General features: G+C 45.5%; 1 protein-coding gene across 4 annotated transcripts in view; it reads right to left on the bottom strand.

Annotated features, from left to right (window-relative positions):
• The window catches only part of LOC143276616 (chitin synthase chs-2-like), a 150,776-nt gene that overhangs the window by 31,093 nt on the left and 92,150 nt on the right, over positions 1-27,533 (bottom strand). For all 4 annotated transcript variants that reach the window (XM_076581225.1, XM_076581226.1, XM_076581227.1 and 1 more), the window contains 13 exons: positions 26,043-26,279; positions 24,966-25,148; positions 23,562-23,757; positions 22,327-22,612; positions 20,325-20,675; positions 19,196-19,275; positions 18,224-18,326; positions 16,668-16,821; positions 13,217-13,390; positions 11,484-11,619; positions 10,967-11,167; positions 9,657-9,780; positions 8,137-8,297 (listed from right to left, as the gene is read on the bottom strand). In XM_076581225.1, the coding sequence (XP_076437340.1) occupies positions 8,137-8,297; positions 9,657-9,780; positions 10,967-11,167; positions 11,484-11,619; positions 13,217-13,390; positions 16,668-16,821; positions 18,224-18,326; positions 19,196-19,275; positions 20,325-20,675; positions 22,327-22,612; positions 23,562-23,757; positions 24,966-25,148; positions 26,043-26,279 (2,386 nt within the window). The remainder of the gene's footprint in view (positions 1-8,136; positions 8,298-9,656; positions 9,781-10,966; positions 11,168-11,483; positions 11,620-13,216; positions 13,391-16,667; positions 16,822-18,223; positions 18,327-19,195; positions 19,276-20,324; positions 20,676-22,326; positions 22,613-23,561; positions 23,758-24,965; positions 25,149-26,042; positions 26,280-27,533) is intronic.

The raw sequence follows: 27,533 nt of genomic DNA, 5'->3' as shown, positions 1-27,533 counted from the left end.
TGAAAAGCAAAGTCCCAGAAACGCATACACAGAAATGATTAATGCCAGAAACCCATGCCTAGAAAACGGGAAGTCCCAGAAACAAAATGCCCAGAAAATGGAAAGTCCCTAAAACGCTTGCCTAGAAAACAGGAAGTCCCAGAAAAAAACAAACAAACCATGTCCAGGAAAGAGCAAGTCCCAGAAACGCATACCTGAAAACTGTAAGTGTAAGAAACCCATGCCTAGAAAACGGGAAGTCCCGGAATCACATGCTCAGAAATCGGAGAGCCCCGGAAACACGTGCCTAGAAAACTTAGATGCCTGAAACCCATGCCAAGAAAACGGAACGTCCGGGAAACACATACATAGAAAACGGGAAATCCCAGACTGGGGGCCCTTCCCTGGCTCCTCCATGGGACTATATGGGTGGTGGTCTGGGTACTAGTGTTACAGGTGAGATTATTAAGCAAAGTACGTGTGACGTGCGTTCAAGAACTCACGACAACAAAACAGTCCGCTTCTTATCCCCTACCTCTTCCATCTCCCCTGGCACTTTCCAAAAATAATACACACGCACAAACACACACACACACACACACACACACACACACACACACACACACACACACACACACACACACACACACACACAGAAAAAAAGGAAAAAAAAGAAAGAAAGATACGAAGTTAGTGTTAAAATTACAACTTTTGGTAGTATGTTACCCAAAGCAAATTCCAATCATCATCAACATCATCATCGTCATCGTCATTATCATCATCACCATCATCATCATAAAGGCTAGCAACATCAAAAATCGTCAGGACAAAAACAACAATTATAATGACAACGACGAGGAAGAAAAATAAAAATAAAAATATTTTGGGATATTTGTTGCTCTCCCTCTCTCTCTCTTTCGTGTGTGTGTGTGTGTGTGTGTGTGTGTGTGTGTGTGTGTGTGTGTGTGTGTGTGTGTGTGTGTGTGTGTGTGTGTGTGTGTGTGTGTGTGTGTGTGTGTGTGTGTGTGTGCGCGCGTGTGTTTGTTGATATAAGGCAAATCAGGTTGCAATAGAAGTCAGTAACCAATAATATCGACTGACGGTATTGAGAATAAATCAGGTTTTTTTTTTTTTTTAATTTCTTCCATCACCTTTTCCAATGTATTAAGATATTTTTTTTAATCATCTTTTTTCCAGATTAAATCATAATGCTTTATTCAATAATATTCTAAACCATTGTTGCTATTGTCTCCCCCAAAGCAGCAAGACTCATTTCCTTTCATGGACGCAGTTTATACAAAATGAAAGCTGTGATAAAGATCCCACTGTATTCATAATTTCTGCTGCATTCCTTCCTTCCTTCCTTCCTTCGTCCGTTCCTCGCTCCCTTCCTTCCTTTTTTCATTCGCTCGTTCGTTTCTTCCTTCTTTTTCTTCCTTCCTTCCTTTTCTGCCTTCTTTCGTTATTTCCTTCCTTCTTTCCTCCCTTCCTATCTTTCTTCCTTCCTCCCTTCTTCTTCCTTTTCTTACTTCTTTCGTTCTTTATTCCTTCCTTTCTCCCTTCCTTCCTCCATTCCTTCATTCCTTCGTTCCTTTCTTTCCTTTCTTCATTACTTCCTTCCTTCTCTAGCTACTCTTTCATTACTCTTCTTTCTGTTCATCACACCCCTCCACCCCATCTTTGTGCTTCTTCAGTCCCTCTTTCTTTCCATCTCTTCCTTCCTTCTTTCCTTCCTTTCTTTAATTCCTTTCTCCATGACTTCGTTTCTTCCTCTCTTCCTTCCTTCCTTCTTATTCCTCAGCCCATTCCTCCAACTTTGTACTTCTTCGGTCTGTCCTTTCCATCTCTCTGGGTTTTCTTCTTCTTCTTCTTCTTCTTCTTCTTTTCTTCCTCTCTTTTTTTGCATACTTTTTTTTTTCTTTGCCAGAGTGGTATCAGTATTTGCGCAACTCACTGCACACCCGAATACACAACACAACGTCTGGAAACACACCCACTCGATTAAAAGTCCAGCAAACTGAAGGGGCAAACGAAAATAGGTAATAACTGTTTTGAGTTCGTGTGCCCATGGCTCATTGCAAATATATGTACAAAGTGAGCGTTAAAGAAATGAGTCTTTCAATGCTTTCGGGTGATCATGCCTGTTGCTCGGGTCGGATTTTTCTTCTTTTTTCTTCTTTTTTTTTTCTTTCTAAGTTCAATTTCCTCTTTTCGGTGGTTTGATCTGCAGGTGAGAAAACACTGAAAAAAAAAGCCCCCAGCTAAGCTATAGACATTCAAATCTTTAAAGTTACCTTTTCTCTAAGCTTTGCATCAAGTCGAAAATATGATTTTATTTTTCCTCACTGATGAAAGATAATGTCTTAATCAAGATATGACTTTCTGTTCATTAAGAACTGACAAAGGTATGAAAATACTTTTGATGTTCATTTCCATGAGATACGTCCATTGTGTGTGTGTGTGTGTGTGTGTGTGTGTGTGTGTGTGTGTGTGTGTGTGTGTGTTTTAAGGTCAGAAATGTCATGAACGCAGATGAAGACATCAGAAAATGATTCACCAAAGAAGAACGATTCGTTGTGCGACAGTTTTTGTTCGTCGGAGTCGCATGGGTCCTTTGGATTGTGTTGTTGGTCTGTTTATTGTTGTTGTTGTTGCTATTGTTGTTGTTGTTGTTGCTGTTTCTGTTGTTCTTTCATTGAAGACACTAAGTCACATGAAAACCATTTCCTCTGCCTTGAGTTAACAAAAGCTTCGAATTGTCCATGCATTTTGAGAACTTTTCATCAAAGAGGATGCATCACATCCTATTCTCATTTTCATTTTTTAACTCTTTCCATACGAACGGCAAAAGAGACGACGTTAACAGCGTTTCACCCCAATTACCATCATCAAAATATTGCAAGCGGAAGGCTCTTATACTGAAGACGTGAATGTTGACAAAGAACACCGCGATTCTGACGACGGAAGCTAAAGGTTGGGTCATTCAGACACCCACTGGACATCCGAGGGGTCTGTGTAGAGGAGAAGAGAGGACTGGCCGTACTGAGTGAGTTAAGGTCAGAAATGTCATGAACGCAGATGAAGACATCAGAAAATGATTCACCAAAGAAGAACGATTCGTTGTGCGACAGTTTTTGTTCTTCGGAGTCGCATGGGTCCTTTGGATTGTGTCGTTGTTATGTTTATTGTTGTTGTTGTTGCTATTGTTGCTGTTGTTGCTGCTGTTTCTGTTGTTCTGGTTGTTCTTTCATTGAAGACACTAAGTCACATGAAAACGATTTCCTCTGCCTTGAGTTAACATAAGCTTCGAATTGTCCTCTTGGTCAATGCATTCTGAGAACTTTTCATCAAAGAGGGTGCATCACATCCTATTCTCATTTTCAATTTTTAAAGTCGTCTTCTTTACAGTCGTAAGGATGATATGACACAAGCGTGGGTGTTTATATATATATATATATATATATATTTTTTTTTAAATATAGATAATTTATGACTTCGGAACATAAGATATATGCCAAGGTCGTATCTCTTTTGTCCTTATCGGGCAAAAACACGCTCGTGTATATGCACTTGTTTACCATGTTACTATGCATTCAATTTCACGAAATCGCCCTATCCTTTATTACCACTATATTTCTAGGCGTCAGTGCTAATAATCTGAAACGAGAAAACAACAGTTTCTGATTTATTCCGCTTTGCTTATGATGAGACTTTTCAGCGAACAGTTTTGACCTTGCTTTCAAAATCAAACAACAACTTTTCGATGTAAAATTTTCGACAGTCATTCTTTTCTACTTCGCAAAACAGTACAAACAAACATGTGGGGGTGGGGTTTGTGGCTTTCTGTCCAGATTCGTTTCTGAAATCCTCTGTTCCTGAATTTAAAGAATGAAAAGGAAGACAAGCAAAACAACAACAACAGCAACAACAACAACAACATGAAACAACAACAAAACAACAACATGAAACATGTCCGCCGCGATCAGTGTCACGGGTTGTCAAGAGTTCGAATCTCACGCATCAGGTATTTGGATACCAGTATGGGTTAGTCTGGTCTGGCTCCGAATGTGAAATTTGTGAAAGCGCTTGATTTGTTAACGCACAAGATTCAGTGGTGTACACACACACACACACACACACACACACACACACACACACACACACACACACACACACACTTCTTCTTCTTCTTCTCCTTCTTGTCCTCCTGCTCCTCCGCCATCTTCTTCTTCTACTACTGCTACTACAACTACTACTTCTATTCTTTTGCTTCTTGTTCTTGTTCTACTTGTTCTTCTTCTTCTGTACCTTTGTGAAGAGTTATCGGGGCGCAATACTGAAAAACTGTTCATCAGATTTCTCTAGGTCTCTCGGACGTGTGTAAAAATCCTGAGTCTCTGCAGATTTTTTTTTTCCTGTCCCTTCTGCAACATTGTCCGTCCATCCCGTCTTTTTCCCTCAACGTTTTTTTTTTTTTCTTGAAGGATTGTCTGAGCAAGGTCGTTGGCTCTTGAGCTATATCTGAATGCATTATTTATTGTTCTCATCACTTTATCATGGTCAAAGTGAGTTTCAAAGTCTTCAGCTGAGCCTTAGGAACAGTCGATGGACGGACGAGTGTTGGGACAATCTCAAGGAGGAAGGTGGCAGAATGGTTAAGACGCTCAGCTGCCAATACAGAGAGTCCGTGAGGGTGTGGGTTCGAATCCCGCTCTCGCCCTTTCTCCTAAGTTTGACTGGAAAATCAAACTGAGCGTCTAGTCTTTCGGATGAGACGATAAACCGAGGTCCCGTGTGCAGCACGCACTTGGCGCACTGAAAAAGAACCCATGGCAATGAGAGTGTTGTCCTCTGGCGAAATTACGTAAAATGAAATCCACTTTCATAGGTACACAAATATGTAAGCATGCACTCAAGGCCTGACTGAGCGCGTTGGGTTATGCTGCTGGTCGGGCATCTGCTCGGCAGATGTGGTGTGGCGTGTATGGATTTGTCCGAACGCAGTGACGCCTCCTTGAGAAAGTGAAACTGAAACTGAAACTCAACACCGAGCACCAGGCTCAGTCAGTCTAAGCTATTGTCGTCAGAAGCAGAAGGTAAGGGGGAGGGGGGGGGGGGGGGGGGGAGGCGGGGGAAGGAGGGCAAGGGGGGGGGGTGTTAAGTACTTGGCTGTCCTACGTTTGTCGTGTCAGAAACCAGCATCACTGAACCAGCGCTGAAGAGACCAAGAGACAAGCAGGGTCGCCTTCAGTGTGTGGCCTGCTGGCAACTCAACATCGATAAATTAAGAAGCACCGTGACAGAACCAGCCTTAGTGTGTCTCTACGCATGGGGAGGTAGACACATACGACATGGTGGCGTTATACTGAATCGTCAGATATGGAGCAGTCAATAAAAGGGGGAAAAAAAAATCAATTTTGTTTTCGCGAACATTTCGCATACCCTTCACCACCATCAAGACATGTAGCGAACTAGGTTTGGAATCGTTCCATTTTCTTTCTCCCCTTTCCATCCAAACAGTTAAGAGCCTGAGGATTACGGTCCATACCCCTGACTTCCAAAACAAGAAACGAATACAGCGAAACGGTTGATGGTGGAGCATTTTTTTTGCAGACTCATTTCTGAAACGATCTGATGAAAAGCCCAAACATCCGAACCACGCCAAAAATATAATAAGCCGGAGCCATGTTCACACGTAGTGACCACAATCAATCAGTGATACACAGAAAAAAGTCCATAGTCTCATCATAGCAAAGCAGATAGATGGGCACAAAAGATACCTCACCCAAACTTAGGTATTCAAGCCAGTTAAGAAGACCTGAAACGAACACATTTTAGGATGCTGTCATACTCGCAAGCGACAACACCACACCACCCCGACCCTCCAAAAAATTTAAAAAAATAAAAGAGAAAAAAAAATCACGTCACATTAAGGTAAAACAACAACAACAACAACAAAAATAGCATCCAAACTTACCTGTGCTTACCTGTGCCATTTACTCCTTTTTGATGATAGTCTGGTTCGGGTGTGTGTTGTGATAAATGTACATGAACAAACACATTAATCAACAACAATAACAACCAAACTCACCTGTGCTTACCTGTGCCATCTGCTCCTTTTTGATGATAAACGTACACGAGCAAACAAATTAATGGTCATGTTCCCACATCGTCTCTTACATTGTATTATTATGCAGAGTTTCTCCACAGCACGACCAAAGAGTAGATACAGCAGGCTTCATTTTTTTAAGAGAGAGGGTCCTCTAGTGTGAATAAAGATGTATTCTTATCTCTCTCTCTCTCTGTATATATATATATATATATATATGTGTGTGTGTGTGTGTGTGTGTGTATGTGTGTGTGTGTGTGTGTGTGTGTGTGTGTGTGTGTGTGTGTACATGTATTGTGGTGATCAGCATCTCGTTGCAGATCCAAGTAAAAGCCCACGTTGCAGAAAACCTTCCCTGGTGTCAGTGATTGTTTGCCTGAATGACGGGCGCAATAGCCGAGTGGTTAAAGCGTTGGACTCTCAGTCTCAGGGTCCCAGGTTCGAATTTCGGTGACGGCGCCTGGTGGGTAAAGGGTGGAGATTTTTCCGATCTCCCAGTTCAACATATGTGCTAGTGCCTGAACCCCCTTCGTGTGTATACAGCAAACAGAAAATCAAATACGCATGTCAAAGATCCTGTGATCCATGTCAGCGTTCGGTGGGTTATGGAAACAAGAACATACCCAGCATGCACACCCCCGAAAGCGGAGTATGACTGCCTACATGGCGGGGTAAAAACGGTCAGACACGTAAAAGCCCATTCGTGTACATACGAGTGAACGTGGGAGTTGCTGCCCACGAACGCAGAAGAAGAAGAAGTTTGCCCGAATATGCCTGAATTTATGAGAGCTGAGTTGAGCTGGTCACTTGTGTTTCGCATTCCTGTATCATTTTTTAGGATCCCCCAGGTTTAAGGATGCAAAGATAAATCATTTACGAAGTTTTCAATTACTTACCATTATGGGTTTGTTTGTTTGTTGCTTTTCCTCACTATATATTTTGATGTCATGTTTTCTTTGTATTCTTTTCTTCCTCTTTCGCTGGCTGTTTTGTTGGCAGTCATTGGATTGTGACACATTCCCCGCAATGATTGAGAGCATCACTAAACTGTGTGGCCACCCACTTCCCCACACACCCACAACCCACCCCCACCCCAAGCCCTATTCTCCGCAATCCACCCCCATACACGCCCAAACCAACCACCTCCTCCTAAACTCCTCTGACACACAGCCTACGCAAACACCGACCTATCCAGACACACCTCTAGAGTGATGGCCTTGAGGTAACGCGTCCGCCAAGGAAGCCAGCGAGAGAATCTGAGCGCGCTGGTTCAAATCACGGCTCAGCCGCCGATATTTTCTCCCCTTGATTGGTGGTCTGGACGCTAGTCATTCGAATGAGACGATAAACCAAGGTCCCGTGTGCAACATGTACTTAGCGCACGTAAAAGAACCCACGGCAACAAAAGGGTTGTTCCTGGCAAAATTATGCAGAAAAATTCACTTCGATAATGAAAACAAAGAAAACTGCACGCAGGAAAAAAAAAAAAAGGGGGGGGGGGGGGGGGGGGGGGGGGGGGGGGGGGCGCTGTAGTGTAGCGACGCGCTCTCCCTGGGGAGAGCAGCCCGAATTTCACACAGATAAATCTGTTGTGATAAAAAGAAATACAAACACACCACGCTTTCCTTCCCACAAGCCCCTCAACCAGCTCACACACTCACAACAACCACCCTCCTCCTTTTCCCCAACTCCCTCCCCCCCCCCCCCCACACACCCTATCCTTTCCACCCCCTCTCCCCCCACCCCCCCTACTCCCCCCCAACCCCCCCACACACACATACTTTTTCCCAAACGCCTACAAACCCACACCTACACCCACCCCCAACACCCACCCACCCTCCCACACGCCTTCCCCCCAACATACCTACCCCCCCACCCCCACCGTGCTCAACCTTTCCTACTCAACACCTACAAATCCACACACACACACACACTACAACATCCCCCCCCCCTACACACAATAAGCCCCCTTCCCCCCCAAGACCCCCCCCCGGTCCCCCCCCCCCCGCCCCCCCGCCCCCCCCCCACCAACACACACCCCCACTGACCAGCAATCATCATGAGAACGGTCCCGGGCCCGAGGAGTGTAGCCACCATGAGGGCCACCTGGTATGCGATGTACAGCATGGAGATGTTGCTGTTCACTGCCACCGTGTTGGAATAGTCCGACAGAAGGTCCATCACGTTCGCCAGGGTTGACGGCATCCACCTGTGGGTGTAAGGTCACACAGTGTGACAAGGCACGTGCAACGTGGAAAAAATTTCTAATGTCTGCATGACATGCATTGAAATTCTTCTTCTTCTTCTTCTTCTTCTGCGTTCACTCGTATGCACACGAGTGGGCTTTTACGTGTATGACCGTTTTTACCCCGCCATGTAGGCAGTCATACTCCGTTTTCGGGGGTGTGCATGCTGGGTATGTTCTTGTTTCCATAACCCATCGAACGCTGACATGGATTACAGGATCTTTAACGTGCGTATTTGATCTTCTGCTTGCATATACACACGAAGGGGGTTCAGGCACTAGCAGGTCTGCACATATGTTGACCTGGGAGATCGTAAAAATCTCCACCCTTTACCCACCAGGCGCCGTCACCGTGATTCGAACCCGGGGCCCTCAGATTGAAAGCCCAACACTTTAACCACTCGGCTATTGCGTCCGTCCATGCATTGAAATAAATCACTGACATTATTTTCGTCCAGCTCAACAACGACTAAAATTACTAGTCTTTGTCAGTAGTAGCAGCAGCAGCAGCTGTGGTGGTAATAGTTGCAACCGTTTCGAAGTATTTTTGGTATGATTTTAGTAGTATTTTGATTTAAAGTTATATATGATAAATAAACAGATTAAAAAGAGTCACTGTCAGCAGAAGTAGCAGTGGTGGTGGTAACACTTTTGAAGTAGTATTTAAGTGCGATTTTAGTAGTATTTTAAATTGACGTCATATATGAGAAATAGATAAATAAATGAATAAATAAATGAACATATAAATAAATAGAAAAGTAAATAAATAAATAAATAAATAATAAGCAGTCACTTTTAGCAGCAGCAGCAGTGGTGGCGGCAAAAAAGGCAACAATTTTGAAGTACTATGTTTAAGTATTATTTTAGTAGCATTTTGATTTGGCGTCATAATTATGTGACAAATGAATAAGTTGGTAATAAGCAGTCACTGTCAGCAGTAGTTGCAGTGGTGGTGGTAAACAAGTAACACTTTCGAAGTAGTATTTTAAACAGATTTTTTAGTATTTTCATTTGACGTCTATATGATAACTAACTACATAAACGAATGATAAGTAGTCACTGTCAGCAGTAATAGCAGTGGAGGTGGTAAAAAAATATTAACACTTTAGAAGTAGTATTCAAGTACGATTTTAGTAGGTTTTTTTTTTTTTTTTTTTTTTTTTTTTTTTACGCCATGCGTGAAATGAATAAATGATTGTATTCCTCAAGGAAGGCCTAGTAAAGAACAAGGAGGAAGAACATGAGGAGACGTTTAAGGGAAGGAGGAGGAAGAGAAGAGGAAGAAAATGAAGAGGAGGAGGTGGAAGAGGAGGGGAATGGGACCTTCGTCGCTGGTTGAAGAATTCATTGAAGCCTTCTGGGGCGTAGGTCCAGGCGTCAGCAGCGGCAGCGTAGTCCACTCTGTAGCCTTGTTGCAGCAGCAGGGTACACAGCCAGCGGTCCTCGCCTGCAAAAGGGATTGTGCAAGGATTGAGGCTTGGTCAACTGTTATTTTGTGCCATATATAAATACATACATGCATAATATCTATATATATATATATATATATATGTGTGTGTGTGTGTGTGTGTGTGTGTGTGTGTGTGTGTGTGTGTGATATAATATATATATATATATATATATATATATATGTGTGTGTGTGTGTGTGTGTGTGTGTGTGTGTGTGTGTGTAATTGTGTATATATACCTACCTCACCTCACTGCACCTCACCTGATCTTCTCTTCTCTTCTCTCACCTCACCTGATCTGATCTGATCTTACCCTATCCTATATTGCATGTTACCCTCACCCTGATCGAACTGCAGGAAGTCACCTCACAAGAACTGATGTCATCTTCTCTTCTCTCACCTCTACTGATTTGACATTTTCCTATCCTATCCTATCTTGCATGGTTACCCTCACCCTGATTGTACTACAGGAAGTAACCTCACCTCACCTCATCTGATATATCCCATTACCCCATCCTATCCTATCTTGCACTTTACCCTCACCCTAATTGTACTGCAGGAAGTTGTCTCACCTCACCTGATCTTCTCGTCTCTTCTCTTCTCTCACCTCACCTCATCTACTCTGATCTTATCCCATTCTATCCTATCTTGCTTGTTACCCTCAATCTGATTGTACTGCAGGAAGTTGCCTCACTTCACATCATCTGATCTGAACTGATCTTATCCCATCTTATCCTATCTTGCATGTCGCTCTTATTCTGGTCATACAGAAGGAAGTCGCCTCATCTCAACTCACCTCACCTGATCTTCTCTTCTTTTGCTTCGCCTCATCTGATCTGATTTGATATTATCCTATTCTATCCTATCTTGCGTGTGGCCCTCATCCTAATCATACTACAGGGAGTTGCTTCATCTCACCTGATCAGATCTGAACTAATCTTGCCCCATCTTATCCTATCTCGCATGTTACATTCATCCTGATCATACTGCAGAATGTCACCTCACCTCACCTCACTTGATTTTCTTTTATCTTCTCTCACCTCACCTCATCTAATCTGATCTTATCCCATTCTATCCTATCTTGCGTGTTAACCTCACCCTGATTGCACTGCAGGAAGTCGCCTCAACTCACTTCATCTTATTTGATCTTGTCCCATATTATCCTATCTTGCGTGTTAACCTCACCCTGATCGTACTGAAGGAAGTCTCCAGGCTCGGTGGGCAGGATGGTGTACTTGCGCATCACGTTGTCGTCCATGAGGGCGGAGCCCCGGAACAGGGAGAAACATCCGGGGCTGCACAGCACGCAGCCCAGCACGTGCTCTGTGGCCTTCTGCATCCAATGGCCGATGGCGTACTCGAACATCTGGTACCACACGAGGGGACCTGCCGAGATAGATAGGGTAGATTAGGGTAAAACTGTGCTGTTTTGTGGTTTGAGATAACAGTTAAAAAGGTTAACCCATTCAAAACACACACACACACACACACACACACACACATACACACACACACACACACACACACACACACACACACACACACACATATATACATACATATCCCCTTCATTTCCGTCTTCTATCTTTCCTACTCTCCTTCCTTCCTTCTTTTGGTCTTTCCCCCCCCTCCCTTCCTTCCTTCCTCACTTGATTCGCTGTCATCTTTTACACGTGTGTGGCCATGCGGTAACGTGATTCACCTGAGCCAATGGGATGGATCCTGCCACAGGCCGCACCCACTTTAGGGTTCTTCTTCATGCGATCCAGCAGGATGTGCACAGAGCCGGGTGAGAAATCCGTGTCCCCATCCAGAGCCATCACGAACGTGTTCTGAGACTGTTGACAAAAAAAAAAAAAAAAAAAAAAAAAGCTTCAGTTTCGGTTTCAGTTTGGACAGGCGCAATAGCCAAGTGGTTAACCCTTTCACTGCCAAACTCGTCTCAAAACTCACCTTTTCCCTCAGCAATAAGTTCAATTGTGGCAGGTCCACTTCCTTTTCGTTTGGTGTGCTTGACTATGTGTGTATACATATGTATGTGTACATAACTACATGCATGTATATGAATGTGTATTGTGTGTGCGTGTGTCTATGTAAGTTTGTGCCTGCCTATGTGTGCGTATGTGTTAGGGTAGCTGTTAGATACACATGTATGTTAAAATGTATGTATGCAGTGTGTGTGTGTGTGTGTGTGTGTGTGTGTGTGTGTGTGTGTGTGTGTGTGTGTGTGGTCACATTTTGGTGTGCGTATGTAATATTGATATGATGTTTTATGTTAACAAAAGCGTTTTTGTAAAGCACCTAGAGCAGATTTCTGGATAGTGTGCTATATAAGTATCCATTATTAGTATTATTTATGCAGCAGCTAGGTAGAGGGTCCATGTCGATGAAGGGAGACCAGATCATGGGTCTGTTATCGATGAACCTGCTGCTCTTAATGTTCGGTGGTAGGATAAGTCATATTTTCTACCCATCACTGGGGCGGGGGGGTGGGGGGGGGGGAATCCCCAGCTGTACTCAAACACCATATTTACTGTGTTTATAGCACAAGGAAATTTTGCATTCTGAATTAACTGGCGGTGAAAGGGTTAAAGCGTTGGACTTTCACTCTGAGGGTCCCGGGTTCGATTCTCGGTGACAGTGCCTGGTGGGTAAAAGGTGGAGATTTTTCCGATCTCCCAGGTCAACATATGAGCAGGCCTGCTTGTCATGTCAATCGGAAAATAGTACCACGAAAACTGTGATCCTGTCTCGCTGACGCGTGTGGTGGTCAAATGGTTAAGAGCTCTGGATTCTTGCCTGCGTTTCCGGAGTTCGATCCCCGTCGCACCTAGTGGGATGAGGGAGGAGATTTTTTTTTTCAGATCTCCCAGGTCAGCATATGTGAAGACCTGCTTTATTGCCTGAAACCCCCCTTCGCGTGCGTATATACGCAAGCAGAACATCAAAATACGCACGTAAAAGATCCTGTGATCCGTATGTCAGCGTTCGGTGGGTTATGGAAACAAGAACATACCCAGCATGCACACCCGAAAAAACGGAGTGTGGCTGCCTACATGGCAGGGTAAAAACGGTCATGCACGTAAAAGACTACTCGTGTACATACGAGTGAACGTGGGAGTTGCAGCCCATGAATGAAGAAGCACATTTTTATTCCTTTGATTCATGAAAGTTATCGCATGTGGGCAGTAGTTATAGGCTTCAGTTTCAGTTTCAGTTTCAGTTTCACAGCAGAACACATCTTTATTCATCATGTTTTCATGGAAACTATAATCACACACACACACACACACACACACACACACACACACACACACACACACACACACACACACACACGTGCACACACACACACGAACACACACACACACACACACACACACACACACACACACACGCACACCCAGCGCCACAGACATATCCGCCTTCACCTACCTTCTTGGCCACTCTATCATCCATCATCTCGAAGATCTCACTGCCCACCACGTCTTCACGGTAAATGGCCCAAGAGTTGTTGCTGTCCACACGCCCGGTCTGCAGAGCTTCCACGATCTGCTGCTGGCACTGTCGCGTCAGCCGGAACCCTAGCAGGTAATACATGTACATCACCTGCACACAGGTGAGAATGGAGGTGCCTTAGTAGTTTTAAGAAGTTTATCTACCAATACACCGTCAGTGAGGGTCTGATACTGATCCCAGCAGGTAATACATGCGCATCACCTGCACACAGGTAAGAAGAAAGGTACGAGCACGTTTATCTGCCAATACGGTGTCTGTGAGGGTCTGGGTTCGAATCCCAGGATATGTTATACATGTACATCACCTGCATACACACACACACACACACACACACACACACACACACACACACACACACACACACACACACACACACACACACACACACACACACACAGGTAAGGAAGGAGTCGCCAGAGTGGTTAAGACGCTTATCTAGCAATACAGGGTCTGGGTTCGAATCCAAGAGGAAAACAATACATATACATCAACAACATACAGGTAAGGAGGGAGGTGCCAGAGTGGTTAAGACGTTTATCTGCCAATAAAGTGTCCGTGAGGGTGTGGGTTCGAATCCCAGAGGAAGGTTCCAGAATGGTCAAAACGCTTAACTGCCAGTACAACAAAAACACGAACACAGACCAACCAAACACAACACGAGACAACACCACACCACCGACACCACACCATGCCACGCCACGCCTCACCACACCACACCACACCACACCACATCAGACCACGCCACACCACACTACACCATGCCACACCACACTACTCCACACCACATCACACCACACCACACCACACCACACCACACCACACCACATCACACCACATCACACCACACCTCACCACACCACACCACATCACACCACACCACATCACACCACGCCACATCACATCACACAATACCACACCACACCACGCCACGCCACGCCACACCACACCACACCACACCACATCACACAATACCACACCACACCACACCACACCACACCACACCACACCGCTCCACACCACACCACACCACACCATTCCACACCACATCACACCACACCACACCACACCACACCACACCTCACCTCACCACACCACCACACCACACCACATCACACCACACCACACCACACCACACCACACCACACCTCACCACACCACACCACACCACACCACATCACATCACATCACATCACATCACACCACACCACATCACATCACACTATACCACACCACACCACACCACACCACACCACACCACACCACACCACACCACACCACACCACACCACATCACATCACACAATACCACACCACACCACGCCACGCCACACCACACCACACCACACCACACCACATCACATCACACAATACCACGCCACACCACACCACACCACACCACACCACACCGCTCCACACCACACCACACCACACCATTCCACACCACACCACACCACACCACACCACACCACACCTCACCTCACCACACCACCACACCACACCACATCACACCACACCACACCACACCACACCACACCACACCACACCACACCACACCACACCACATCACATCACACCACACCACACCACACCACACCACACCACACCACACCACATCACATCACACCACACCACACATCACATCACACTATACCACACCTCACCACGCCACGCCACGCCACGCCACGCCACACCGCTTCACACCACACCACACCACACCGCTCCGCACCACACCATACCACACCACACCACACCACACCTCGCCAAACCACGCCACGTCACATCTCACCTTACCTCACCACATCACACCACACCACATCACACCACACCACACCACATCATACCACACCACATCACACCATACCACACCACATCACGCTACACCATACCACACCACACCACATCACGCCACACCAAACAGACACACATACCAAACCATCCAAACACCACAGAGCACCCCACCTGATTACCAAAAAACCAATGACAGCACAACAACACAAACACACTCCAACCTGACACAATACCACACCACATCAACACCAACACCAACGCCAACACAAGCCCAACCCCATCCCCAAACCCAACCCAGCACCACAACCCAATCACAACCTAACACCAGAACCCAAAACCCAACCCCCCCAAACGCAAAACGCAACCGCTACTAACCTTCGACCATCGCAGAGCCAACGCAGAGCCAATTATCCAACCCAACCCATCCCAAGCCCACACAACCACGCCATAACCCAACCCCATCCCATCCAACCACAACCAACCACAACCACAACCAAAACCAAACACAAAACGCAACCGCTATCAACCCCAACCCAGCCAAACACCGCAACCCAACACAATACGACAAACCCAACCGCAACCGAACAAAACAACAGTTCAGCCAAACCCAAATCGAAAAACAAACACTCTTATCTCTTTTTCGTATATTTCTCTGTGTGAAATTAGGGTTGTTCTCCTCCCCAGTGAGAGCGCGTCGCTACACTGAGAGCGATTTTGTTTGTTTTCCTATCGAAGTGGATTTTTCTACAGGATGTTGCCAGGGACAGCCCTTTAGCTGCCGTGGGCTCTTTTACGTGCGCTAACTGCATGCTGCACACGGGACCTCGGTTTTTCGTCTCATCCGAATGACTAGCGTCCAGACCACCACCCAAGGTCTAGTGGAGGGGGATAAAATACCGGTGAGTATGGGATTCGAACCAGATTCTCTCTCGCTTGGTGGTCTGGACGCTAGTCATTAGGATGAGACGATAAACCGAGGTCCCGTGCGCAGCATGCATTTAGCGCACGTAAAAGAACCCACGACAACAAAAGGGTTATTCCTGGCAAAATTCTGTAGAAAAATTCACTTCGATAGGAAAAACAAATAAAGCTGCACGCAGGAAAAAATACAAAAAAATGAGTGGTGCTGTAGTGTAGTGACACGCTCTCCCTGGGGAGAGCAACCCGAATTTCACACAGAAATCTGTTGTGATAAAATAAAGAAGAAAAAAAAAGAAGAAAAGGACACTGCTACTAGCCTGCGACCATCGCTTCTTGTGACGGATCTCGGTTTTGTCCTTGCGATGAACGAAGAGCAGATTGTCCAACCCAAGGCAACCCAACACACGCCACACAACAACCCAACCCAACATCACCACAACCCAAACACCAAACCCAAAACTCAAACACCAAACACAAACGCAAACCACCACTACACCTGCGACCACCGCTTCTTGTGACGGATCTGGGTCTTGTCCTTGAGATGACTGAAGAACCGATTGTCCAACCCTACCCCAAACCCAACCCAAACCCAACCCAAACCCAACACCACAACCAAACCCAAACCCAAACCCAAACCACAAAACACAACCGCTTCTAACCTGCGACCACCGCTTCTTGTGACGGATCTTGGCCTTATCCTTGAGGTGGATGAAGAGAAGATTGTCCCCGGGCATAATCCACAGAAGCTGCCCACCGTACGGGGTGGGGATCTTGATTGGAGGATGCACCGTCATCGTCTTTCGGTACACGGAGCTGTATTAGGGGTATGTGGGGTATGTGGGGTGGGGGGGGGGGGGGGGGGGATGGGGTGGAAGTACGGGTTAGAGTCGGGTGGTATGAGGGGTAGCGGGTGAGAGGTTGTTGGAAGGGGTAGGGTGGGTGTGGGAAGGGCGTGGTTGGGGGAGAGATGGGTTGGGAGGGGTGGGAGTGGAGGGAGGGTCGGGGAGGGGTGTGGGGGGTGGGGGTGGGGTAGGGAAGAGGACGGAAAAAAAGAAGAAAAATTAATTCAAGAAAAAAGATGATATGATTGTTGGTAATTGTGTGTGTGTGTGTGTGTGTGTGTGTGTGTGTGTGTGTGTGTGTGTGTGTGTGTGTGTGTGTGTGTGTGTGTGTGTGTGTGTGTGTGTGTGTGTGTGTGTGTGTGTGTGTGTGTGTGTGTGTGCGTGTGTGTGTGTGTGTGTGTGGTGGGGCGGGGTTCGTAGTTGCAGATGATGGTTTGTGGTTAGAAAAAGGTTTATTGTGGTAGGGTAGTTATCACCAACATCATCGTTGTGGTTGTCATCATCATCATCATCATCACAATCATCATCATCATCACCATGATCATCATTACCACCATTACCATCACCGTCAACGTCAACATCATCATCATTTCATTATTGTTATTATCATAAGTAGTAGTACTAGTATTAGTATTACCATTAATCATATTCATAATAATAACAGTATATCGTTGTTATTATTGTTATTGTTGCTGCTGCTGCTGCAGTTGTTGCTGTTGTTGTAAATCTAGCAGCAACAGCAACAGTGACTGTACCAGAAGTATTCTTATCATCATCAACATCATCATCATCATCACCACCATCACCATCATCATCTCCATCACATCATCATCATCACCACCATCACCATCATCATCTCCATCACATCATCATTATCACATCATCATCATCATTATGATCCCCTTCCTTCTCCCTCCTCCTCCTTTCTCACCATCCTCCTCTTCTTCCTCCTCTTCCTCATCACCATCACCATCATCCTCTTTCTTCTCCTCCTCCTCCTCCTCCTCATCATCATCATCCTCATCCTCATCATCACCACCCTCCTCCTCATTATCATCATCTTCACCATCCTGCTCTTCTTCCTCCCTCTCCTTCTCATCACCATGAATATCCTCCTCACCAACCTCTTTCTCCTCCTCCTCCTCACTATCATCAATATCCTCCTCCTCCTCCTCCTCGTCCTCCTCCTCCTCCTCCTCATCATCATCATCACCACCCTCCTCCACCTCTTCACCATCATCATCACCATCGCATCCTCCTCCTCCTCCTCCTCATCATCATCATCAATATCATCCTCATCCTCCCCTTTCTCCTCCCTCTCCTCCTCCTCCTCATCATCATCACCATCCTCATCATAAACAGAAAGCACTCACCTAACAGCTTCTTCCATCACCTCCACCACCATCTTAACGAAGTCGTTGGGGATGAATTCCTCATCGTCATCTAACGTCATCGCATCATCGAAGAAGATATGGGCTGATAGAAAACAAACAAATAGAAAAAAAAGTCACTCCTATTAAAGGGTTGTCCCTGATGAAATTCTGTAGAAAAAAAAACTCCACTGAGGTTGGAAAACAAACACGTTTGCAGGGGTGTTTAAAAAGGGTTTTTTTGTTGTTGTTTTTTTGTTCCCTCATAAAAAAAAGTGTTATATATCAAGACTGTTCATATGAAAGGATTGTCCCTGATAAAATCATGCAGAAAAACACCTCTGAGGTAGAAAAACAAACACATTTGCAGTTTGTGTTTTTTTTTCTAAAAAGTCTAGGTTTTTCTCCCTCTTGTCAAAAGATTTTGTGTTATATATACAAAGACTGGTCCAAGTAACATATCACAATATATCTCAGATCATTTCTTAACATCAGTGCTGGGTGCGTGTGTGTTTCGTGTGCTTGTGTGAGTGTGTGTGTGTGTGTGTGTGTGTGTGTGTGTGTGTGTGTGTGTGTGTGTGTGTGTGTGTGTGTGTGTGTGTGTGTGTTCGTGTGTGCGCGCGCGCGCACACATACATAAACTACTGTTAATGTTTGTTTCGACGTCTACGCAGAGTTATGTTTGTATATTTTGGTGTTTAAATGCATGTTCTGTTCATCAATCTTCCTCTCCTTTTTTTACGATTTATAGCACAGTTGAGCATGTTTTACATAGAAAGGCACTATAGAAAATACATCATTATTATCAGTATCCTCTGTGTGTGTGTGTGTGTGTGTGTGTGTGTGTGTGTGCGTGCGTGCGTGCGTGCGTGTGTGTGTGTGTGTGTGTGTGTATGTGAGGGGGGAGGGGGGGGGGGGTTGGGGGTGTATTGGTAGCAGTTCATTTTTCTTTTGACTTTGGCTGTATAGATTTACCTTCATACTCAAAGTAGTCTTTGTCTTTGGTTTTAGACATCTCCTGGGCTTGCTTTCTGGTCCATTGCTCAAGGTCAAGCCTGAAAGAAAGAAAGGAAGAAAGGAAGAAGAAAAAGAAGGAAAGAAAGGAAAGAAGAAAGAAAGAAAGAAAGGAAGGAAGAAAGGAAGAAGAAAAAGAAAGAAAGGAAGGAAGAAAGAAAGAAAGAAAGAAAGAAAGGAAGAAAGGAAGGAAGAAGAAAAAGAAAGAAAGATGGAAAGGAAGAAAGAAAGAAAGAAAGAAAGAAAGGAAGAAAGGAAGAAGAAAAAGAAGGAAAGAAAGAAAGGAAGGAGGAAGAAAAAGAAGGAAAGAAAGAAATAAAGGAAGAAGAAAAAGAAAGAAAGGAAGAAAGAGAGAAAGAAGAAAAAGAAAGGAAAGAAAAAATAAAGGAAGAAGAAAAAGAAATAAAGAAAGAACAGGAAATTGCGATTATTTATAGACATGTCGCGTCATTCATTATACTAGCACTATAATTCAACACAAACACAGACACACAAACACAAACAGGGATACACACACACACACACACACACACACACACACACACACACACACACACACACACACACATACACACGTACACAAACGCGCGCGTGCACACACACACACACACACACACACACACACACACACACACTCCCCACCAACACCCGCACCAACACAACCAATACACCCACACTTCCACACCTTTCACTCCACTCATCGATGCAAGGATTTCGGGAGATCCACCCTCTCTCTCTCTTTCTTTCTTTCTCTCTCTCTCCCTCTCTCTCTCTCTTTCTCTCTCTCTCTCTCTCTCTCTCTCACACACACACACACACACACACACACACACACACACACACACCACACCACACCACACCACACCCTCCCACACCCTCCACTCACCTATGCAAGGACTTCAGCAGAGCTATCACTTCTCTCTCACCCCCCCCTCTCCTCCCCCCTCCCCCCGCTCCCCACACACACCCAACCCATCAACCCAACCCCCCCCACACGCACCCAACACCCCTTCCCCCCCCCACACACACACGCACACATACACACACACACCATCCCCACACCCCCACCCCCACACATCACTCCACTCACCGATGCAACGACTTGAGCAGAGCCACCATCTCCCGCCGGACCTCGTGCCACATGGTGGCGCAGGCATAAATCATGGGCACCTCCTCGTCCCCAGCCCTCTCGGCCCGACCGCCCCCGTAGACGAAGCCGGGATTCTCCGGGTCGTACGTGCCGCCCGAGGCGTCGATCTGAGCGTACATCTCGTCGGCGTAATCCGGGTGACTCTCGTGACCCCTCTCGCTTCTGTCCAGCCGGTAGACGACCAGCTTGTCATTGAGTCTCCTCTTCCGGCAGGAGAGGGCGTGGCGTCGGCGGTTCATGAAAAGCGACTCCATGGTCAGGATGCCACAGTAGAGCGGGTTCACGAACAACCTGGGGGGGGGGGGGGTGATGGTAATGTAATGTAATGTGATGTAAGGTAATGTAATGCAATGTTATGTAATGTGATGTAACAACAACTACCACCACCACCACACCACCACCAACAACAATAACTACTACCACAACCACAACCACAACCACAACAACAACAACAACTACCACCACCACCAACAACAACTACAACCACAACAACCACAACAACAACTACCACCACCACAACCACAACAACAACTACCACCACCAACAACAACAACTACTACCACAACCACAACAACAACAACCACAACAACAACTACCACCACCACACCACCACCACCACAAAAACAACTACTACCACAACCACAACAACAACCACAACAACAACTATCACCACCACACCACCACCAACAACAACTACAACTACAACCACAACCACAACAACAACAACAACTACCACCACCAACAACAACAACTACTACCACAACCACAACAACAACAACCACAACAACAACTACCACCACCACACCACCACCAACAACAACAACTACTACCACAACCACAACAACAACAACCACAACAACAACTACCACCACCACACCACCACCAACAACAACAACAACTACTACCACAACAACAACAACTACCACCACCACCACCAACAACTACTACCACAACCACAACAACAACTACCACCACCAACAACAACAACAACCACAACCACAACCACAACAACAACTACCACCACCAACAACAACAACTACCACCACAACCACAACAACAACCACAACAACAACTATCACCACCACACCACCACCAACAACAACTACAACTACAACCACAACCACAACAACAACCACAACAACAACTACCACCACCACACCACCACCACCACAAAAACAACTACTGCCACAACCACAACAACTATCGCCACCACACCACCTCCAACAACAACTACAACTACAACCACAACAACAACTACCACCACCACACTACCACCACCACCAACAACAACTACAACCACAACCACAACAACAACTACCACCACCAACAACAACAACTACCACCACAACCACAACAACAACCACAACAACAACTATCACCACCACACCACCACCAACAACAACTACAACTACAACCACAACCACAACAACAACAACAACTACCACCACCACCACCAACAACTACTACCACAACCACAACAACAACAACCACAACAACAACTACCACCACCACACCACCACCACCACAAAAACAACTACTACCACAACCACAACAACAACTACCACCACCACACTACCACCACCACCAACAACAACTACAACTACAACCACAACCACAACAACAACTACCACCACAACCACAACAACAACCACAACAACAACTATCACCACCACACCACCACCAACAACAACTACAACTACAACCACAACCACAACCACAACAACAACTACCACCACCACACCACCACCACCACCAACAACAACTACTACTACCACCACACAACCACCACTACTACCACAACCACAACGACAACAACAACTACCACCAACAACAACAACAACAAATACCACCACCACAAACAACAACCCAAGGGGTAATGCTTAACGACTCTCCTCTTCCTCCTCCTCCTCCTCCTCCTCCTCCTTCTCCTCCTACTCCTCACATCTCAAACTTGGCCATCCGGTTCTGCCTGGGCCACCACACGTGACGGGTCAGCAGCAGGAGACTGAGGAACCAGGCCACCCCGGCTACCAGGGTCCTCCAGTGGGAGCTGGGGTCCTTCATCACCGAGGTGTTGGTGACGGTGACGGCGGACAGGAATGTGTATTTGTTGTCCAGAAAGAAGACAGCGACGGCGCAGGGCGTGGAGAGGAACAGAGGGACCACGAAAGAGATTCGCTGCATCCACAGCTTGCAGGCGATGTAGGCGAAGTAGTAGCACACAAAAGCTGCAATACCGTGTTGGTCGAACGATCCATCCATCCATTAATCAGTCAATCAATCAATCAATCAATGAGGCAGACCGTCAGTCCGTCGGTCAGTCAACCAGCCAACCACACAATCAATCCATCAATCAATCATTCAATCAGTCAACCGGTCAGTCAGTCGGTCAGTCAGTCGGTCATACAACCAACCTGGTCAGCCAGCATGCCAGCTAGTCGGTCAGTTAATCAATCAACCAATCAATCAATCAATCAGTCACTTAGTCAATCAGTCAGTCATCCAGTCAGTCAGACAACCCACCTACCAACCAACCCACCCACCCACCCACCCACCCACCAACCAACCAACCAATCAACCAACCAACCAATCAAGTAACAGCACACCAGAGCGGCAACACGCATGCATGTAAGTTTGTTTATTTGTTTGGTTGGTTTTTTGTTTTTTGTTTTTTGGTTTTTTGTTTTGTTTTTTTGCCAAGTTCATATGAATGTGTTAGAATCAACATGACGGACTGAGACACAGTGTGATGTGAGTGACGAGCCTTTGAATGCACATGTCATTTCCAATCTAAACTTTACATCTAAAACACATACACGTGGAAAAAAACAAAACAAAACAAAAACAAAAAAAAACAAACAAAAAAACAGACGTTGAAAGAAGAAGAAAAAAAGAAGAAGAAGATCATGATGACGATGATGATGATGACGAAGGAGAGGAAGAAGAAGAAGATCATGATGACGATGATGATGATCATGATGATGATGAAGAAGAAGAAGAAGAAGAACAACAACAACAACAACAACAAAAACAACAGGAGAAAAAGGAACACACACACACACACACACACACACACACACACACACACACACACACACACACACACACACACACACACACACACACACACACAGCAACAACAACAACAACAACAACAACAACAACAACACAGCTTACCCGACATCGTGAGAACTAGAATAGCTATGATGAGCCTCCATTCTTCGTGCAATTGTCCCATCACCTCGAAGGCGCTTTTGTAGTCAAAGTTTCTCTCGCCTCGGTAGAAATAGGCCAACACGCAGGTCAGCAAGATCTTCCACACACTCATGACAATCTGGGGAATGTAGCGTCCTCTCTGCAGGTCAAACCGCCGCTGTTTGAAAAACAATGGCGTAATAAAATGATGGATCGCTATTGTACTTTTGTAATTTGTACTTTATATTTGCATTTCTTTTTTTTTCTTCTTCTTTTTTTTTATCACAACAGATTTCTCTGTGTGAAATTCGGGGCTGCTCTACCCCAAGGAGAGCGTGTTTGCTACACTACAGCGCCACCCCCCCGCCCCCCCTTTTTTTCCCCCTGCGTGTAGTTTTATTTATTTTTCCTATCGAAGTGTATTTTTCTACAGAATTGCCAGGAACAACCGTTTTCTTTCCGTGGGTTGGGTTCTTTTAAGTGCAATGCTACACACGGGACCTCGGTTTATCGTCTCATCCGAATGACTAGCGTCCAGACCACCACTAAATGTCTAGTGAAGGGGGGGAGAAAATATCGGCAGCTGAGCCGTGATTCGAACCAGCGCGCTCAGATTCTTTCTCGCTTCCTAAGCGGACGCGTTACCTTTATTTCATCACTCCACATCGATCCATACGATGATAATTATGGGGATGGTTGCGGTGTGGTTTCTGTCATCTGCGCCATCTAATGTTGTCGATATTGTGTGTGTGCGACGGGGGCAATAGCCGAATGGTTAAAGCGTTGGGCTTTCAATCTGAGGGTCCCGGGTTCGAATCTCGGTAACGGCGCCTGGTGGGTAAAGGGTGCAAATTTTTTCCGATCTCCCAGGTCAACATACGTGCAGACCTGCTAGTGCCTGAACCCCCTTCGTGTGTATACGCAAGCAGAAGATCAAATACGCACGTTAAAGATCCTGTAATCCATGTCAACGTTCGGTGGGTTATGGAAACAAGAATATACCCAACATGCACACCCCCGAAAACGGAGTATGGCTGCCTACATGACGGGATAAAAACGGTCATACACGTAACATCCCACTCGTGTACATACGAGTGAACGTGAGAGTTGTAGCCCACGAACGCAGAAGAAGAAGAAAAAGAAGAAGACCAAGTGTGTGTGTCACTTCACTGGTGATGTTCATGGAGATACTTACGTAAACGATGGTCAAGAGACAGAAAGAAAGAAAGAAAGAAAGAAGAAGAAGAAGAAGAAGAAGAAGAAACATTATTTACAGACATACGCCATATCACTCATCATTCTAGCATTATAAGCACACGCACACACGCACACACACACACACACACACACACAACCCACCCACCCCACGCCGTTTACCCCGCTCACCATCAACATGAAATTCTTTAACCAGTTCGTGTCCGCCAGCGTTACGAAGAAACGCCCATCGAAGAAGTTCTCCCAACAACCGAGGCTGACGAACATGGCACCTGCCACGTCCAGGATAGACCAGACACCGTCATCGTTAGTGGTGACGTAGCCCAGGACATAGACCACTGGGAAGACTGAAACCTGGAAAACGAACAAATATTTCTTGACCGAAAAAAAAAAACAAAAAAAAAAAAACCGAACAAATATTCTTGACGAAAACCTGAGTACCGACTGAAAGAAACAAACAAACATTTCTTGACTAAAACTGGAAAACGAACAAATATTCTGACCAGTGAATGTGAGAATGTCGAGGTAATAGCCTCTGGGGGTCCCGGGTTCGAATCTCGGCAACGGCGCCTGGTGGATAAAGGGTGCAGATTTTTCCGATCTCCCACGTCAACATATGTGCAGACCTGCTAGTGCCTGAACCCCCTTCGTGTGTATATGCACACAAAAGATCAAACACGCACGTTAAAGAACCCACGTGCAGCATGCATTAAGTGCACGTAAAAGAACCCACGGCAACAAAAAGGGTTGTCCTTGGCAAAATTCTGTAGATAAATCCACTTCGATAGGAAAACAAATAAAACTGCAGGCAGGAAAACACACACACACACACACACACACACACACACACACACACACACACACACACACACACACACACACACACACACACACACACACACACACACACACAGAGGTGAAGCTGTCAATGTAGTGTAGCGCTCTCCCTGGGGGAGAGCAGCCCGAATTTCACACACAAAAATTTGTTATGACAAAAAGAGTAATATGAATACAAATACAACTAACCTGACCAGCGACAGCCCGAATTTCACACAGAGAAATTTGCCATGACAGAAAGTTACACAAATACAAATGCAACTAACCTGACCAGCGACAGCCCGAATTTCACACAGAGAAATTTGCCATGACAGAAAGTTATACAAATACAAATACAACTAACCTGACCAGCGACAGCCCGAATTTCACACAGAGAAATTTGCCATGACAAAAAGTTATACAAAAACTCACCTGACCAGCGAAGGCGAGAAAGTCGAGAAAGTAGGTGACGATCTTTTGACAGATGCGTTCCTTGGAACTGCGAGAAACTGAGGCACTGACGTCAACACTAGCGACCAGTTTGAGGATGGAAGGGAAGAGGCCCGTCGCCGTCAGGAACAGGAGCCCATGGATCACGTCCAGCCTCGGGAGGATCCTGAAGACCAGCAAGGTCAGGCCCAGGGTGTGGAGCGACTCCATGACGAGGACCTGGTGGAGAGAGATGTGATGATATTGATGAGAATACTATACTGCTGCTGCTGCTAGACCTACAAGAAGCATCATCATCATCATCATCATCATCATCATCATCATCATCATCATCATCATCATCATCATCATCATCATCATCACCATCATCACCATCATCATCATCATCATCATCATCATCATCATCATCATCATCATCATCATCATCATCATCATCATCATCATTAACAAATAGTAAAGAGTTGTAACTCTCTCCATTCACAAGGTACACAACTTCAAGTCAGTGCTGCTTACGCTACCGATTCAGCTAGCACACAGGTAAATAAAAGGTACATTGGAACAAACCCAGACACTTCCTTAAAAAAAAGGAAGCGCCGGGCCTGTCTTTATACCCATCATTTGACATGTGCACACAGCAGCAAAGACAGAAGAAATGTGCAAGCACAAATTAGCTTTTATTCAAGACTGGCATAGCCTCTTTAATCCTGAACAAGCCACACAGAACACACGGACAATACAGAACAAACACATGGTTGCCTCGGTGGTGTTTCAACTGGAAATTAACAAATAATGAGGCCTCATTATTTGTTAATTTCCATCATCATCAATCATCATCATCATCATCAATCATCATCATCATCAATCATCATCATCATCATCATCATCAATCACCATCATCATCAATCATCATCATCATCATCAATCACCATCATCATCAATCATCATCATCATCATCAATCACCATCATCATCATCAATCACCATCACCAATCATCATCAATCATCATCATCATCATCAATCACCATCATCATCAATCATCATCATCATCAATCACCACCATCACCATCATCATCATCATCATCATCAATCACCATCATCATCAATCATCATCATCAATCACCATCATCATCATCATCAATCATCAATCATCATCATCAATCATCATCATCATCAAGATTCAGAATAAGAATTTTTAAAATGCTGATGCTAATCGAATGAAGAGGAAGAAGAAGAAGAGAGAAGAAGAAGAAGAAGAAGAAGAAGAAGAAGACGAACAACAGCTATGATTACTTCTACAATTATTCTTCTTCCTCCTCATCCTGCCCCCCCCCTCCCCCCCCCCCTGCTCCTCCGCCTCCCTCTACTGCTGCTGATACACTACAACAACAACAACAACAACAGTTACTACTATGACTACTACGACCACTACTACTGCTGCTGCTGCTGCTGCTGCTGCTGCTGTTGCTGCTGCTG

Source organism: Babylonia areolata, chromosome 32, assembly GCF_041734735.1.
Source record: "Babylonia areolata isolate BAREFJ2019XMU chromosome 32, ASM4173473v1, whole genome shotgun sequence".
Classification (NCBI taxonomy): Eukaryota; Metazoa; Mollusca; class Gastropoda; order Neogastropoda; family Buccinidae; genus Babylonia; species Babylonia areolata.
Note: the sequence above shows the minus strand (reverse complement) of the source record. Positions and strands in the feature narration are given on the sequence as shown.